The sequence below is a fragment of the Labeo rohita genome, chromosome 8, assembly GCF_022985175.1.
Source record: "Labeo rohita strain BAU-BD-2019 chromosome 8, IGBB_LRoh.1.0, whole genome shotgun sequence".
Taxonomy (NCBI): Eukaryota; Metazoa; Chordata; class Actinopteri; order Cypriniformes; family Cyprinidae; genus Labeo; species Labeo rohita.
In genome coordinates, this window is record NC_066876.1 from 5,709,718 (window position 1) to 5,729,132 (window position 19,415).

The 19,415-nt window shown below is 38.6% G+C and overlaps 1 protein-coding gene across 2 annotated transcripts; it reads left to right on the plus strand.

The window, feature by feature from the left end:
- The first annotated feature begins 10,367 nt into the window (after positions 1–10,367).
- On the plus strand, positions 10,368–18,596 carry LOC127169615 (indoleamine 2,3-dioxygenase 2). 2 transcript variants are annotated; one of them, XM_051117121.1, is made up of 10 exons: positions 10,368–10,537; positions 11,472–11,567; positions 12,153–12,272; positions 12,368–12,486; positions 15,452–15,466; positions 15,739–15,838; positions 15,939–16,056; positions 16,146–16,197; positions 16,296–16,444; positions 16,857–18,595. In XM_051117121.1, exons 1-10 carry the CDS (start codon positions 10,445–10,447, stop codon positions 17,309–17,311), a joined length of 1,317 nt encoding a protein of 438 aa, XP_050973078.1. In that variant the 5' UTR covers positions 10,368–10,444; the 3' UTR covers positions 17,312–18,595. The 2 variants fall into 2 exon arrangements, with proteins under 2 accessions (XP_050973078.1, XP_050973079.1); XM_051117122.1 differs by lacking the exon at positions 10,368–10,537 and adding an exon at positions 10,753–10,813 and having other exon boundaries at positions 16,857–18,596.
- Positions 18,597–19,415: the final 819 nt, after the last annotated feature.

Sequence of the window (19,415 nt, forward strand, 5' to 3'; positions counted from 1 at the left end):
TTTGACCTACTTTATTTCCATATAAAACATAATCCGTTTTTGAAAAGAGTTTGAAAATTAGTTCTTAAAATGATTTCTAATGTGTGCTAAATAATAAATAATTAGTGACAAATAAATGCTTTCATAAATCATTAAAACAACTGCTGAGTTAGTATTCATTATTGAAATTGAGTGGAGACTTAGACAGTATTTTACACAATGTTGTGTAAAATGCAAATCACTTAACATTAACTTCTTGTCAATACCAAAAACTATGTTGAAAATGTACCTTTATGTATACAACTGTCACAGTTGTGTGAGACTGAGACAAACGAAGATGTAATATAATGAACGGTCTTTAATAAAATCCAAAACAAGGGTACACAGGAACAGCAGGAAGATACACACACACACACGTCTGGTTTATTATCTTTGTGGGGACTCTCCATAGGCGCAATGGTTTGTATACTGTCCACACTGTATTTTCTATCCCCTTACCCTAACCCTACCCCTAAACCTAACCCTTACAGAAAACTTTCTGCATTTTTACTTTCTCAAAAAATCTCATTCTATATAATTTATAAGCTTTTGTACCCATGGGGACCGCAGGCTGGTCCCCACAATGTCAAAAATTTCAGGTTTTACTATCCTTGTGGGAACATTTGGTCCCCACAATGTAGCAAAAACAAGTATATACACACACACACACACACACACAGTGTGGGTGATTAACCAATAATGACTTAACAAGGAACAGAACAGGAAAAACCATATATGGACACAAGAGGGAGAAACCAACAAAACAGTCCAACAGGGGTGTGACAAAAGGCAAAACCAACACAAACAGTCCAAGGGGTCTGACAGCAACAGCTTGTCATGGGGCATTACCCTTAAAACTTAAATTAACTAAGTCCCCTTAACATTGTACTTTGTCTATCCTTGAAATGTGCACATTAGTACTTTAGAGTGTAGTAATATGTAGCCTTAAGGTTCTACAATAAAACTTTTAGTGGCAAATAGCAAACCACCTCAGGAACAAATAACAGGTGGCCCACTGGACATTCCTCTTGTGTCTCCACTCCTGTCAGGGTTCTCCTCACATGACACGTTAATGCCGCAGATGACGGCCCCTACCACACAACCCAACAGAAATTGCACATTGCAGACTTACATTTCTTTGAGGCACCTGAAAACAGTACCTAACAAGCCTTTCTGGAACTAAGCCTCTTAGCAGTCTGGATATATTGCAGGTTTCTGTGGTCCACACAACAAATAGCACAGTTGCCTCCTCAAGCCCCAAAGCCAATCTCCTGAATCCAGACCAGATGGTAAGAGTTGCACAGGTCCAACTACTTGAAAAACAGGGGGTAGGCTACTTGTTATTAATGACTATGCCATTCATTTAGCTTCAATAGATCTTGTCTTTGATGCCCTCCACCAAACCAGTTGCTGGTAGCCACAAACTATGGCAGGGGTGTCCTGGAGGGTTGGTATCCTGCAGAGTTTAGTTCCAACCCTAATTAAACACACCTGAACCAGTTAATCACGGTTTTACTAGGCATGCTAGAAAGTTCCAGGCATGTGTGCTGAGGCAAGCTGAAGCTAAAATCTGCAGGAAACTGGTCCCCCAGGACAGAGTTTGGCTTAATTTCCCATGGACCATCTACTCCAGGGGTGCCCAACAGAGTTTAGCTCCACCCCCATTTAAATGCACCTAAAGCAGCTAATCAAGCTCTTACTAGACATTTTAGAAACTTCCCGACATCCGACATGTGAGGCAAGTTGGAGCTAAACTCTGCAGGACAACAGCCCCTCCAGGACAAAGTTTGGGCACCAGAGGTGGATATTCCAGGGGTCAGAAAGTAAAAGTCCTGCCATATATTTGTTCCACCCATGAACTGATGAAATGATTTCACCAGAGGTGAAACCAAGTCCTTCTGTTCAAGTCACAAGCGAGTCTCAAGTCAAATCCCAAGTCCTCAAAGAGTTAAAGGTAATTGATAATTAAGTGACTAATTAAATGATGATTGTGCATTAGTGATGAACACCTGCTGTTACTGAGAATTACAGAGGATCAGATGTTGATGTTTTATTGGTTAAAATGATGCTACCATCATGGAGATCAGTGTTTGCTTTAGTTGGGCTCTTGACCCTTTTAGTAATTCAAAGTAAATTGCTTCTAAGCAATTGCAATATTGTATCACAACAAGTGTTTGCACATTATTATTATGGTAGCAGAGACTAATTATGTTATATCTTTCTATGCCACAACTTATGTAGTGTTGTAAAATAGTGAGATCAAGACTGTCTGTGATCTGATAGTTATCAGGCAGTGACCTGATTATATGGAAAGTAGCTTTATTTGTGTTCAGGTTAAGGTTTTGAAAAACCAATCCTGTGAAGCTTGGCATGGAATTATAGTGCAGTTGTGAGAATTTTTTTATATGTGGGGCATGTAAATATTTTAACTTTTGTGCTGTTTAGACACACGCAGACATCAAGAACCAGCATATGAATCTCAACAATGGTGACAATCAACTAAATTCTTCATGCTGCAATGCATGCTGGGTAACACCATAGTAAAAACTCCCATCATGCATTACAGCTTGAAGAATTATTGTCACCACTGTTGAGGATTGTATGATAAGTGTTCAGGTCTAAAAGCCTGAGCTGCTGCAAATTTCCCTCCAATATTTAAGCTTTACAGTGGCTTTTCCTAATTCAGCTTTTTATCCAGTTGTTTGATAATTTGTGTCAATCTACAAACCAAAGAATAGCCATTACATGATGTTCACTCAAATGATTTAAAAACAAAACATGTTATCTAACATGTTATCTCTGCTACCATAAAAATAATGTGCAAACACTTGTTGTGATACAATATTGCAATTGTTTAGAAGCAATTTACTTTGAATTACTAAAAGGGTCAAGAGCCCAACTAAAGCAAACACTGATCTCCATGATGGTAGCATCATTTTAACCAATAAAACATCAACATCTGATCCTCTGTAATTCTCAGTAACAGCAGGTGTTCATCACTAATGCACAATCATCATTTAATTAGTCACTTAATTATCAATTACCTTTAACTCTTTGAGGACTTGGGATTTGACTTGAGACTCGCTTGTGACTTGAACAGAAGGACTTGGTTCCACCTCTGGTGAAATCATTTCATCAGTTCATGGGTGGAACAAATATATGGCAGGACTTTTACTTTCTGACCCCTGGAATATCCACCTCTGTTGGGCACCCTAACAAAGAGCTGTTAAAAGACAAAAAGCCCCCTTGCAGAAGGCGGATCTGCAAAGAAATCAGTACAATACAAAGCAGCAAATCAGTGATAAGCCCATCTGTTGAGGAGAGAGTACATATGCCACCTTGGACCTCCCCTGTAGACTTCACACTGAATCAGAAAAGAGTGACAGTTAGGGGACTCACAGGGGTAGAGTTCATGGGGTCAGAATGGGCAGTGCAAGTTGTAACTGGTTGCCCAAACTGCAGCTAGCATGAAAACCCAAAGCTCAGTAGCCTGAGAAGCCAGGACATCAGCCTTCCCTGGTGAAAAAAACAGCATATGCTGGTAAGTATGTTCTGATGCTGAGATGCTGGTTAAAGATGGTCCTTGACCAGCAACATGACCAGCTTATACCAGCATCAAAACATACCTACCAGCATATACTGTTTTTTTCACCAGGGTTCTCTTCAGGATAGACTATTTATGGCAACTTCAAGCATGATCAACTTGAAGCTTGAACCTTGATACTGGCCCAAGTTTGGTGTCAAGATCTGGTTAGGAGATGACCAAAGAGGAGAGAGATGTTAAACAGAAACTTTAGTAACAACACCACATGCATTGTTACAAAAAGAGATCTGACACAGCAAGTCAAGCGTCAAGAGCCCAACTAAAGCAAACACTGATCTTCATGATGGTAGCATCATTTTAACCAGTAAAACATCAACATCTGATCCTCTGTAATTCTGAATAACAGCAGGTGTTGATCACTAAAGCACAATCATCATTTAATTAGACACTTATCTTATTAACTTTAACTCTTTGAAGTCCCACCTCTGCTCAATCACAACACTATTATTTTCCATTAAACATCTTGTACTTTCATAACTTTGAGCAAAAGATTTGTAAAGTCAGCTAAAACTATTTAACTCTCCACACCGTTACTTTTCAACATATATTAAAATGTCTTTATTTAACTTAGTAGATTCAAATGATGGCAGAAGAATAAAAAAAAATATGACATCATATGGAATACAAATGTTTTGTATCATGCTGTGTCATGTGGTGTCTGGTTAAGACACAGCATCAGTAGTGTGTGAACAGCATATGAAAACATTGAGATTTTCCAACAATGGTCTGGTAAATTTCTGTGGAATCCACTGTGAACTTTATAGTGAAGTTCAGGACAAGAGGTAATTGCAGTACTTTTAAATCAAACCACTGAAAGTCATGTATGCAGGAATGATGTGGAAGTATGGTTTTTAGGTTTCAAATAATAAGGGTACCCGATTATGTAACACATTGCATGTGAGAGTTAATGGAAAATATCTCACAGAGGTGTTACCATTAAACAAGATAATTTTGAGAACTTTTGCAAAAATGATCATATAAAGTTATGTGACTATTTATAGACAACTTTTATACTTATTTGTATTTAGCTATATAATGCACAAATGATACAAGGTGTATTGTTTAAACATTTTCTACAACATTCAGTTACCTCATTTCACAAAGAAGATGGCTGTGTGTTGAGAATATGCGACTGACTTTCAGTTTAATGTGCCGCAGATTGCGCATTTGCTTGTTGAAGAAATAATCGGTTACTCATATACGACAATGTATGTTGCATTAGCACAATCATATCTGGCTATAACATGCAATGTTGCATGTAACATACTCTTATTACTTTACAATTTGGGAGAAGTAAAATTTACAGATGTGGTATAAACAACCAGATGCATTTACACTTGTGCAGTCTGGAATGCATCTCAGACCACCTCCTAAAGTGGTTTCAGTAATCAGATTTAAATCCGTCTTGAAAACATTTCGAAGGACATTTTACACCTTGTCTTTTCACAATCAGATAAAAAAAAATGCATGAAAGGAACAGAGCAGGCCACCTCAGCAAACCATATCAGGAACAAGTAACAGGTGCCCACCTGACATCCCTCTTGTGTCTCCACCCCAGTCAGGGTTCTCCTCACATGATCCTTGATGCCCCAGGTGATGACCCAGCCTGAAAGCAAGATGATTTTAAGAGGAGGCACATCTCAGGCTTACTGTTCCTAGAGCCAGTAAGAAAGGACAAAGCCTGAACACCTGAAAAACAGTGCTCAACGAACCCATCTGGAATTCAGCCTCTTAGAAAACTGGATATATTGCAGGTTGCTTTGGTCCACACCAAAAATGGGACAGTCACTCCCTCTGTGACACTCCCTCTGTGACTGTGACACCTCTCCTCTAAAGACACTCTCTTGAATCTGGACCAGATAGTAGGGTTGTGCAGGTCCAACTACTTTAAAAACTTTGACCCCTGCAAGACTCTTATGACATATGAGGAAGAGGCAGACTAGAGACAAATACTTCTCCACGGCCATTTGCTTGAGAGCGGACAAGGAATAGAAGCACTCTTGATGCAGAGAAGTGCCTCAGAGGAAATTGATGGCACAATCATGCGGTCAGTTTTTTGGGTTGGTGGTGGCTCAGGACCAACTGAAGACCTCCTGCAGATTGTGGTACACTGCTGAGATGCAGGATAAATCCACATCCTTTTCCTGCAAAACAGAGACATACAGGAGAGGGGGCAGACATAAGACAACTTGATGAAAAAAGAGATGTGTTCTTGCCCAATTAATGAGAAGTTTATACTGTGACAGTCAGGGATGATCCAGGACTATGCAATCCACCAATAAGTCAAATAGGAAGAACACTAGATCCTTCCTGTTGTTGCTTAATAATAAAACTCCCCGGAGCTGTGATGTGATGATGGTGGCCAGCTCACAATCTTCAAGGGAAAAGGTGGTGAGGACTTTAATGGGAACACTATTCTTAATTACCGATATAGCATCTATGGAATTCCCCTGTGTTTCCAAATGAATTACCACTGAACAAGCAGGAAAGTACACTGACCAAAATTATAAACGCAACACTTTTGTTTTTGTCCCCATTTTTTATGAGCTGAACGTGAAGATCTAAGACTTTTTCTATGTACACAAAAGGCCTATTTCTCTCAAATATTGTTCACAAATCTGTCTAAAGCTGTGTTAGTGAGCACTTCTCCTTTGCTGAGATAATCCATCCACCTCACAGGTGTGGAATATTAAGATGCTGATTGGACAGCATGATTATTGCACAGGTGTGCCTTAGGCTGGCCACAATAAAAACGGCCACACTAAAATGTGCAGTTTTTCCAAAAAACAGTTAGTATCTGGTGTGACCACCATTTGCAACACACCTCTTTTGCATAGAGTTGATCAGGTTGTTGATTGTGGCCTGTGGAATGTTGGTCCACTCCTCGTCAATGGCTGTGCAAAGTTGCTGGATATTGGCAGGAACTGGAACATGCTGTCGTATATGCTGATCCAGAGCATCCCAAACATGCTCAATGGGTGACTTGTCCGGTGAGTATGCTGGCCATGCAAGAATTGGGATGTTTTCAGCTTCCAGGAATTGTGTACAGATCCTTGCAACATGGGGCCGTGCATTATCATGCTGCAACATGAGGTGATGGTCGTGGATGAATGGCACAACAATAGGTCTCAGGATCTCATCATGGTATCTCTGTGCATTCAAAATGCCATCAATAAAATGCACCTGTGTTCGTTGTCCATAACATATGCCTGCCCATACCATATCCCCACCGCCACCATGGGCCACTCGATCCACAACATTGACATCAGCAAACTGCTCACCCGCACAACGCCATACACGAAAGTGAGCATTTGCCCACTCAAGCCAGTTATGACGATGAACTGCAGTCAGGTCGAGACCCCGATGAGGATGATGAGCATGCAGATGCGCTTCCCTGCGCGCTTCGCATGTAGTGTGAGCGCTAACTGTGCTGGAGCACGGAACAGGGCGCTTTTTTTTTCGATGTACGGGAACTGTAGTCAGTAATCAAAGCTGCAAAGTCCTTGCTGCACTTCAGCTGGTACCTTGCAAACCTCCTCATACGAGCAGCACGACTGCGTGAAAATTTTCGTGCCACAAAAGCGATAGACCTGTTTAGCAACGGGCTGTGAACAACCGCGGACCAAACGACTCAAAATTACTATCCACAAAGTAACCAGAGCGATGGACTTCCTGTTTATCCTGAAACCGTCGTACAATAATGACGTAAGCGTGCTCCGGCACGAATGCTGAAACCCTATGTGAGTGCAGGCCAGAGGAGGAGTGGGGAGAGGGGACAATCGTACTTGGGCCCGGTTCACGGCAACCATGCCTAGTGTGAGTACACCCTAACACAGATTTAGACAGATTTGTGAACAATATTTGAGAGAAAGGCCTTTGTGTACATAGAAAAAGTCTTAGATCTTTGAGATCAGCTCATGAAAAATGGGGCAAAAAAAATTTTGGTCAATGTATGAGGGCTTAGATATGGGTAGATGGGTATTCCAATCGCCAGGACTCCCCTTGTCACTAATGTGTGAGGACTGTACTGGACAGGAAGAAGCAGTATGACCTTTACTGCCACTGTACAGACCCAGACTCTTGGAGAGATTATGCTGCTTGTCCTCCACAGTCAGGCACAACCTGACCACCTGTATGAGGCTGGGCTTGGTTGGAATGTCCACACCTCAGAAAGCAAAGAGGAGCTTAGAGGAATCAGCCCACAACTTGATGGAAGGGCCCTGGACTAAAAAAATCCAGCAAAGTCCTATTGTTCTTCCTTTTTTGACTCCTTGGTGGCTTCCATTGTCCTGGATCAGGGATCCTCAAATCTGACTCACGTGATCCACTTTTCTGCAGAATTTAGCTCCAACCCTGATTAAACTCTCTTACCTGTGGTTTTCTAATGATCCTGAAAACATTGATTAGCATGCGCAGAAGCACACTCAAAAAATATTTCAGCCTAAACTTATTTTATGTAATTCATAAAATAATTACTTTATGTAATTCAATTATGTACGAAAGTTCCATGCATTTGAATTACATAGTTTTAATTTAAACAAATCAATTAAACTTAATGTGATTCAAATGCATCAGTCTTACGTGAATGAAACAGGTAAAGTTTATGTAATATTTCCCAGTGTTAAACAAACCCTGCTCAGTGTTCATGTGTTTCCACACTACAGAGTGTTCAAGTAGCATTGACACAGTTTTGGTGTTAAGGAGATAATTATGTCATGATTGACCAATAATGATGAACACCTGTTGTTTACAAGCAGAATCACCGAAGGAAAGAGAAACACAAGAATCAGCCACAGCCAAAGATAAAATGAACTTAAATAAATGAGGACATTAAATCTCTGATTAAACAACTCCACAAACAACATTACAGATTGACTTGATTTCTGTCATATATCCACAAATATTATTTGAGAATATCTAAACAGAGGTTTAGATGTTTTATTAAAAAAAAAAAAAAACGTTTCATTTGACCTCACCATCATGGTGAACAGGGTGACATCGTTCAGTGGTTTACCTCTTAGTTTCATAATATTTACAGTAATTGTATGAACTGTTAGTATTACTACTTCTAGATCTCCAGTATTACTTAGACACACACAGACATCAAGAATTAGCATATGAATCCCAACAATGGTGACATTCAACAGCTGCATGCTGGGTAACAGAAGATTATAAAACTCACCCATGACTCCCAGCATGCAGCTGTTGAATGTCACCATTGTTGAGATTCAAATGCTGATTCTTGATGTCTGTGTGTGTCAAAGGGATATTGTAGATTTCAAAGTTTACTGTATAAGATAAACATCCAGAATAGTTCATACACCTGTTGTAAACATTATGAAAATAATAGACTGACCACTGCATAAGATCAGTGCATCAGGCCACTGGATGATAATGACTTCACAACCAAAAAAACAATTAACCAAAAACACCCAATCAGACTTCTTTCTTTGGCTTTTTTATTTTGCTGTAATAGATGTGTTTCATACACATAATTACAGCAGCCAAAAAAAAATCAAAAGTCAAGAATCCAACTAAAGTAAACCCTGATCGCCATGATGGTGAGGTCAATTGAAACAAACAAACAAAAAAAAATAATAAAACATCTAAACCTCTGTTGAGATGTTCTCAAATAATATTTGTGGATATATGACAGAAATCAAGTCAAACTGTAATGTTGTTTGTGGAGTTGTTTAATCAGAGATTTAATGTCTATTAAATTTATTTAAGTTCATTTTATCTTTGGCTGTGACTGATTCTTGTGTTTCTCTTTCCTTCTGTGATTCTGCTTGTAAACAACAGGTGTTCATCATTATTGGTCAATCATGACATAATTATCTCCTTAACACCAAAACTGTGTCAATGCTACTTGAACACTCTGTAGTGTGGAAACACATGAACACTGAGCAGGGTTTGTTTAACACTGGGAACTATTACATCAACTTTACCTGTTTCATTCACGTAAGACTGATGCATTTGAATCACATTAAGTTTAATTGATTTGTTTAAATTAAAACTATGTAATCCAAATGCATGGAACTTTCGTATGTAATTGAATTACATAAAGTTTAAGTTTAGGCTGAAATATTTGTTTGAGTGCATGCAGAGGTCAAAACAGGAAACAGTCCATTCAATCAATCAGATCAGAGATCTGAGCCAGAATTATTACCAACACAAAGTAAATGATTAAACTATTTTCCCTGGCAAAACTAGGCAAAAACAGAGCATGAAAATGTGATTGACAGGACAAGATAAACTATACCAATAGGACAGTAAGCAATGAAGGTTAAGAAAACACAGAACAGAGAGGACAGTGATCAAATCACAGTCATATTTGTGGAAATATCAGCATTTCATTATTGTTCTACTAAACACCTTGTACTTTCATTACCTTGAGCGTAAGGCTTGTCAAGTAAAAGTAATCTGTATAACTGTTATTCATATTAGTTTTCTGAATGCATAATTATATAACACAATATATTAAAATGTTAAAATTAGTCTGAGATGGCACAATGCAATTACAGAATTACCCTTGTATTGCAGGTTATGACAACTGTTGCTGTAGTGTGTCTGTGGTTTTTACACATGAATACTCATATGATTCCTGATAGGGGAAGTAAGAAAAGGTCATTACTAACGGTAAAATTGAAACACACAGAAAAAGAGCGAGAGAGAGCGAGAGAGAGCGAGAGCGAGAGAGAGCGAGAGAGAGAGAAGGTTTTGTTGTTTGATAAGCAAGATAAGGTTCATTTCACTTTGAGCTTACAGAGTGGTGACAGCTTGCTAGACAGAGAGTTGATCACTAGTACAGTAGTGAAAATTATGGGCACTAAAATGAAAAATGCAGAGACACTGCTGTCTTTGAAACAGTTTCACATCTCTGAGGACTGTGGGTTCATTCTTCCTGAACCTCTGGTAGGTAATTACACTTTAGCTGAAGCAAATCATTTTTTATTACTTTTTTTTTTAACATTGTAATAAGAATGTATTATACTGGTGTTTCATTCAGTGTTATATTATTAATACAACTTTATGCAGTGTAATATTATTAATATAACATAATACAACTAATATTAGTACAATATTAGTTTCATGCTACGTACAATAAAAATTTGCATTTTCTTTACCAGTTCATTCAACTGGTAAGGAAAAGGCAAACTGATGACAAAAGAAGGAACTGATTGCTCTCAGGTAAAGCTATAATTTGTTTCATTACTTCTTAGTAACACAGTAACACACACTGAATGTCCAGAATGTACTGTGCTGGTGAGAATGTTTTAACAAACTATTAATTTGCATTCATATATAGTTAGGATATTCAGATACAGTAAGACTGTTTGTATATGAAAGCATTAGACTTCGACACTGTTTGTTTTCTGAGTGACTCTATTTGCTTTAATGGTAAAGTTTATGCAGAAGTTTGCTCTTTAAAGACACAGTTTTATAATTTCAGCAGTGCACATTCAGAAGCAAAAAAAAAAAAAAAAAAAAAGCCAACAGACAGTGATCTTAGAAAACTATCTAACTATCAGTGTAAATTTGATGATGAGAAGTATTTTTTTTTTTTTTAGCTTTGAAGGTAATGAACTGTTAACTCTGGGATTTTGTATCTCTTTCAATGATTGGTGGAAAACTATGAAACCACCTCAAGATTCACCTTTGGACTGTGTACTCTGTCGTATTTAACTCTTTGGCTGAGAAAAAGCATTAATGTATAGAAAAATGATTTCATGAATATGGAGTATGTGTAGGATTTTCTCATATAACATTTTCACAATGGCAATATTACAGTATGTTGCATATTACTGTGTTATGGACACATACTACATACATCTACATTGTGTTTCAGACAGACCTTCCAGTATACTACAAGCCCTGGATGGACATTGCCAGAAATGTGCCAGAACTCATCTCTTCCCATTCTTTGCGCCTCAGAATTCATGATGTATGATCTTTCACATTAACATTTTGCTTTTCTATTCAGAATATAACCATTCTTCATGGTTTTGTGCTAAAAAGATTGTTATATAATAGTTCATTTTATATTAATTTCATTAAAAAGTATACTTTTACTTTCATTTTCTATTCTGCCTTTCCTTTCTGCCTTTCTTTTCTTTCATTTCTTTAGAGGAACAACACACCCTATATGGGGATTTCATTGTTTAACCCTTTCAGACCCAAATTCTGCTCCAGTTAGAAAAAATACGATTTTTAACTATACCCTTTTTTTTTATAAATTAAAATAAGTTTTAAAAAAAGTTCAAAATTAAATTGTAATTTCTAATGTTATTTTTGATTGTTTCCAAAAAGTTGCAACATATATATTTTTTTCATTTTGAATTTTATTGATGGAAGCAGATAAGTTAAACTGTGCAAGACTAATGTGTACTTACTAATGTCACATTTTAGCTTTTTAAAACAAATTATTATATATATATATATATATATATATTGTGGTATTTTGCACTCAGACTGACTTAGACTTCCATGATTGTTCTGTATTTGTTTTGTGCTGTGTATTCTTTCTCAGATGCCTCTGTTGGAGACTCATTTGTTGCAGACTCATCGTGAGCTGCGTTTGGCCCATCTGGCTTTGAGCATAATGACTTCGGGTTATGTGTGGCAGGAGGGAGAGAGAGAAACAGTAAAAGTACTACAGTGATTTTATATGCTTTCCTGACCATTAATAGGACTAAACCACAGAATTGAAATGTTTGACTCTTTATGTTTGTAATGAACCTCCAGGTGCTTCCACGGAATCTGTCGGTGCCTTTTTGTGAAATGTCTCAGAGACTGGGTCTGCCCCCGATTCTCATCCATGCTGACACGGTCCTTGCCAACTGGAAGAAAAGAGATCCAAATGGGTAAACACACTGATTCATACTAACTCATTCATGTGGTTTCATATGTAGTAATATGTTATCCTGCCTGTTTTTACTGAAAAATAATTGTTTAAAGGGGTCATTGGATTCAAAACTCACTTTTACATGTTGTTTGAACATAAATGTGTGTTGGCAGTGTGTGTACTCAACCACCCTATAATGATAAAAATCCACCCAGTGGTATTTTTTTAATCTTTATAAGTAATATCCCCTTTTTCAAATCAGGCCATTGTCAGCATCTTGACTGTGTGGCGTCACAAAAACCCAGGCCGCTCCCACGATAGTTGATTGACATGGGCATTTTACCTTAGACCCGCCCTGAATGATCTGAGTAAACTGTAAACAGTCCAACTGCCATTGCGTTGATGCCGGTGCAGGGGAAGACAAGAATGTTTCCTAAGCAATTGAGGTGTCCTGTTGTTGTATGTAGTAATGATCATAGCAGTCGTCATTTACTCCCAACATCTGAGCCACTGAAGACGCAGAGGATTAACGTTACTTTCGTTTTCGAAGGAAATGTGGCCGGAGATCTACATAAATGCATCTATGCAAATTATTTCGTGATCCAGCTTCACCTATAGCAGAAGTGAGTATAAGGTATTAGTGAGTATTTGCAAATCTTAATAATGTGCTAGTTAGCAAGTTTTGCTGTCAAACGCAGCTAAATGCGGCTAAAGTAAACAGTACTGCTCGTCACCCCAAAGAATAGAGGGGCAGGGTGAGCAGAGCTCATTAGCATTTAAAGGCAAATGCAACAAAACGGCTCGCTCTAAAAAGGGCTGATTTTGACAAGGTAAAAAGGGTGTTTTTTACACTACCACTGAGAAGTTTTAACCAAAGTATGTTATAGACTTCTCCTTAAGACCCTAATGAATCATGTCAACTTGGGCATCTGATGACCACATTAAATAGGGTCGATAAGTAGGCGTTCCGTATTTATCTCAATTGCAGTTGCTCAGCTGGCGCAGGACCCCCAAAAGCACACAATTTAAAAATCTTAACTCTTTGCCCTTTGAAATAGGCTTAGTAAGAGACAGGGCAGGTGGTGATACTGAAAAACACAGTGATGGCTGGGACTAGTGGTGATGAAGAACTTGAACTGGGCAAGATCAGTGATGACGACGAAGACACAGTGCAAGAAGAATCGAGAGGCAGAGATGTTTCATGGGTGGGCAGGGTGGGTAGCTCTACCTCCATTTCCCAATCAATTAGCCAGTCCTCCTTGTCCAACTCCACAAAAATTCCCTCTGCCACGGTTGGTGCTGGCTCATACCCCTGGTCAGACTCAAATCAAGGCATTGACTCTGGGGCAATGGTTGATGTTGTCCTCACAGGCTGTTCACTCATGGTGGGTGGACACTCTGCAGGGGGTTCTGGCAAATTCTCTATGGCGTTGGGTGATTGGGGACTGGGCTCTGGGTCTGGCTGTAGTATGGATCAGAGGTAGACACTCTCAGACACCTCATGACAGTCTCCCTCCAGCAAAATCCTTTGATGTTTGGGAGATCTACTGGATGTTGATGGTTCGCCCTGACAACTACCTAATTAATTCTCACTTGTTTTTACAGTGCATTGTGGGATTTTTCAGGGATCATATGTTCCAGTGCACTGGAAGGATTTTGCAATTGAGACAGCTATTAAAATGGCTGACTCCCTCATCACTGTCCCGTCAAGGGACCTGATGAGACACATCATTTGAATGGAAGAAAGTGCAAAGTACAATATGGCGGAATAGTCCCGCATTCTCAATAAAAGAGCAAATTGGTAAAGTCACTGGATAGCAGCTGTACTTGCATGACTGAAATAGCTGCCTGAGAGGTGTTTCAAAGATGGTCGCCGAAATGACTCGCCTTAAAGAGACTTTGTCATGAATTCCATGAGGAATTCCAGAATGATGTTAGGAAACCTGCAAAATAACAGAGAATTAAAATACCAAAGCAGTCCTCAGATGCCATGGCATTCATTATTTACAGCGGTTATCTGACATTAATTTGATTTCTGTCATGACAACTCTCTGAGGGATTGGTATGGTAATGTACATGACAATGTAAACGTATTTGGTCTTGGCAGAATAGATCTGCTACTCTGCTGCTGTGGCAGAGCAAGTACCGAGACTTGCTACTACCAATACATCCACAACATGCTGCTGTGAGCATGTAAGATATATTGCTGCTGCACATATAACATATATGAATAACCCCCATAGCATACATGAATCACCTCATAGCAGATCTATACAGGTGGAGCTGGGGAAGGTTTCTGAAGCATGTTGCAAAACTGCTTAGAGCTAGCACTAGTCATATATTTGAATGTTGAGCAGTGAGCTCATTGGCTACTGATACAGGAGAGTACCAATCAGCTGTGCCATGTGATAATGATGTCATTAGGCCAGATTGAGTTAGGTCTATCTGGATTGCGCCATCTAGAGTTTAATGCCAGAACTCTGTATTTCAAAGTTATTAATTCACCACCTACTTTAATATTATTAACAACCAATGTGGTTCGAGCAACAGATGCGACAAGTTCATGTTGCCAGGAAACAGTCGTGACTAGCATCACACTATGGTGGCAAGGTAGCTAATTATGTAGTTGTTCAGGATATTCTGCCCAGTTCTGGATGCAATTATATACGACTCAGTCACCTGAGTGATTAATAATGTAGTTACAATATCTATCAGCAGGGACTAAAAAGACCATGGCAACTTGCCAAACCATGACCCCTTCCTGACAGAACATTTAATTCAACAATCTGATATCATTAGTATGCTATTGTTCCCCCCTGAATCAACTTGCAATGTAATAAAATCTATTTTTTTTTAAACATTTAAAAACATAGCCTATATTTAAACAAATTAGCTATATTTCAGATTCAAAGTGCAAATGAAAACTTGCCAGTTATAATATATATTTCTTTTTCATGCATCAACTGGACACGGATTGTTCCCAGACATTTTTCCATGGAGTAAGTACAGTATTTTGATGAATTATCAGAAATGTGTGTTAAATGTTGATTTGTAGAACCAGCAGAGGGCGCCATCTCATTATGTTCACTGTGGAATATGTAAATATGCTCTGTGAGAATTCAGATCCTCTTTGCAGCATGTGACCTTACAATTTCATTTCTGTCAAAAAACATTTGTAATATGTTGTAAGCTAAATGTTCACGTAGTTTATGACTAGTGCTTTTAAAGTGTTGGCCTGCCATTTATGGTGGCTGTTCTTGCTTCCTGTAAGGAACTTGGATTTGTTGCTGACATTGCCTGGTGGGGAAAGTGTAAGAGGATTTTTTCTGGTGACACTGCTGGTTGAGTTGGCAGCTGTTCCTGGCCTGAAGGTCTGGCACCTTTACAAACGCCACAGTTCAACAGAGTGTTGTATTACTATCTGTTAACTTTACAGTACCATGGTAATGCTAGCTATTTTTTTTTTCACAGTCTATCATTGATGTCATCAATGGTGTCCATGATAATGATGTTGCTGTGGTCATCAAAGCTCTGGATGTTGTCAGTCAAGCCATAGACAGCATGAAACAGGCCCTTAAACTAATGCATGGTAATACTTGCTGTTGAAAAAAAAAAGAACTTTAATACATTTATTCAAGTGGTTTTAATTAATTTAATTATAAATGTTCACTGTTTCAGAATATGTAGATCCCTCTATATTCTATGGCATTATGAGGATCTATCTGTCTGGGTAAGCCATACTGTAGGTTTTTTTTTATTTTTTTATTCTATTCAGAGTTCTTCTGAATCTATAGAAACTTTACTCTCCTTTTGCATGTGGGTGTTGAGATGGAAAGATAACCCATCAATGCCAGAAGGTCTCGTGTATGAGGGAGTTCAAGAGAAGGCGATGGAGTTTTCAGGCGGCAGTGCCGCACAAAGTAGTATCTTACACTGCTTTGATGAGCTATTGGGAGTCCAACATGAAGGCAGCAGTGGTAAGAGAAGCATCATTAATTGTTCTCATGGTTAGATCATTACTGATTTAAATTTTTGCCTTGCAGTGACAACAGTTATTATGCTGGATAACATCCAGTTTCTTTCATCCGGTTTTACACAAGCTTGTGGAGTCTCTGTCTGTAATGGTGTTATTAAAGAACCAGGGGGATCATTTCAGTTGCAACATAAATGTTTTATCTTACCTATCGGGAAAGGGTTTTCAAAGTGGGGTTTGACCCCCCAAGGCCTTGTAGAGAAAAACATATAGATATTATATGATATTGTGTAAAAGGTTAATTTTTGAACGCTAGTGTATATAATGTACCATTTCAAGATAATGTTTTTATATAAATCTCAGATGTGTCTAGACGTTAAAAACATTTTTTTGGCTCTGCCAATATATTCAAACAGGGGCCTTCCTGAGAAGAATGAGAGACTACATGCCGCCCTCTCATAAGCAGTTCATTGAACACATCTATAGCCGCCTGTCTCTGCGCAGCTTTGTGCTCCAGCAAGCGGATGAGCATCTAACACAGTCATTTGAGCAGTGTGTGGCTCGCTTGGTGGACTTTCGGAATTACCACATTAACATTGTCACCCGTTACATCACTATCCCGGCCTCCCGTGCCAAACAGCTCCGTGCCAGCAAGCAGGGTTTGGCCGAGGAGCTGGATACGATCAGAAAAGCACCCACAGCACTGGAGGAAAGAGGAACTGGAGGGTCAGGGATTATGACCTTTCTGAAGACAGTGCGTGATGAAACCAAAGACACTACTATCACACAGTGTACTAATGGGAACCAAGTTTTGCCAGACTCATCTGTGACAGATATACACAAGGCTGCATCTGAGCTCACAATAGAATGATGATAGCAGCAAAGTATTATCACCAATGTAAAGTAAAATCATGCACTACAGTAAAAGTGTTTTTAGGTCAAAACATAATTTAGGGTGAGATTACACATACAGACAGCAGTACTTCCCATTCATTGTAAAACAAACACACCACACAGAGAGACTAAACACTATCTAATTAAACAATCCAGATTTTATACACATAAAGAATATGACACTATATAAGAAAATATAACTATGTTGGTTGTTTCATTGATAAACTTTCACACAAAACCAAAGGCTTCTGAAAACATAAACTCCTGTCTGTGTGCATATTTGAGATGACAAATAATCCTGATTTAAAGGGTTATCCAAGGTTAAAACTAAATTTAAGTCAGCTGAAGTCAACATGAATTATTTTTTAACCCATTAAAAAATTTCAATGCATTTCACTTAAGTAAATGTCTAATATGTGCTATAAATAAATAATTTCATGAATAAATAAGAGAACTGTCGAGTTGAGTTGGAGGCTTGGACAATATTTTAGACAATACTATCTAAAACACAGGTGTCAAACTCAGTTCCTGGAGGGATGCAGCATTTAGTTCCAACCCTGCTCCAACACACATACCATGTAGTTCCTTATGCCTTATGCAGGCATAAGGCAGATCAGTTGTCCTCTGGCATCCCGTCACCTGTGGAGGTAAAAGCCCAATCTACCTGGAGTATGATGACCTCCAAGGCCTTATTCTTGGGTGTTTCCCTGCAGGACATTTGTGATGAGGCAAGCTGGTCCACTCTGCACAAATTTGTACGGTTCTATAACCTGGGCCTGGCCTCTACCCCAGGATCCCAAGTCTTCTTATCTTAGAAGTGCTCACCTTATACACACCTGACAGGGACTTGTTAGTATGGCACAGTGGGCATTCTCGTACCCAAAGCGTTCAGGTGCAGGTCAAGTTCCCTGAATGTCTAAGGTTATGTGTAACCCGAGAAGCTTTATACCCATGTAGTCATATGATTTCAGAGAGAGATAATAGTGCACTTTGTGTCAAAATTGTATTAATGACCCCTCATGAAATATGTTCATTTAAAACGTGAAAGTAAACATGGTGATCAAGGGTTGTTTTTAATTAAAGTTTTTACATAGGCTTACAGTTGAAGAAACTTCACATACAACAGAAAAAATGTTTCGAGATGACTGTGTTATTAAAAAAATGAAAGATTTTCACATATTGTTAGTTTCAGAAGTGGTAAAGTGTGTTTCTAAAACAATGCGGCAGACACAAGCATGAGCATTAAACATATCAAACAGTATGCTAAATGTGTTCAGTTTTTCAGCTTTTAACACTACAATCTAAAAACTCAAGAGTTTGTTGCTGATTTTTATGATATCATGTGGAATGCTGTGTTATGTTGTTTTTGGTCGAGATGGAGAATCAGTAATGCGTGAATATCTGATTCACAAAGAATGTGAAAACATATAAGGATGTTCCAAAACTGGTCTAGTGAGTCTGTGCAGGATCTGCTCTGATCTTTAACTAATTTGAGTTCATCTAGGTCAAACTTTGGTCCTCTAGTACAGGGGCCACATTCATGAAAATCATCAAATTTCTAGATTTCTAAATTTCAAGACGTTTATTAGAATGTTCCTAAGTGATTGTTTTGTGAATCTGGCCCCTGGACCACAAACACACACAAACAAACTGTTTGCTATTGATTGATATTTTTGCTCCTTAGGTTTTTGCCTATGTTTGTACTGTCATTGTCACGAACCCACTCCTGAATGTCAGTCTGTCTACCACCAGAGGTCACTGTGACATTTACATCTCACTAACTGTTACACCACACCCCGGACTACGTTCCCCATCAGCCATTGTGGCCATCACCTGTAACCAATCAGAGACACTATTTAAACCCCGGTCTTCCTGTCAGTCACTACCGAGTATTGGTTTGCATTTATTTCCTGTGGCCAAGAAAATAATATTTTTGTAGAGTTGATCTAAAATTACACTTAATTACAATTAAAGACATACAGATTAGTTGATTGTTATATTAATTCTGTTACAGTTACTTCTGGCAGCTGATATAAATAATCATAATTGTAATTATGTACATTTCCCTTTTGAACTAATTT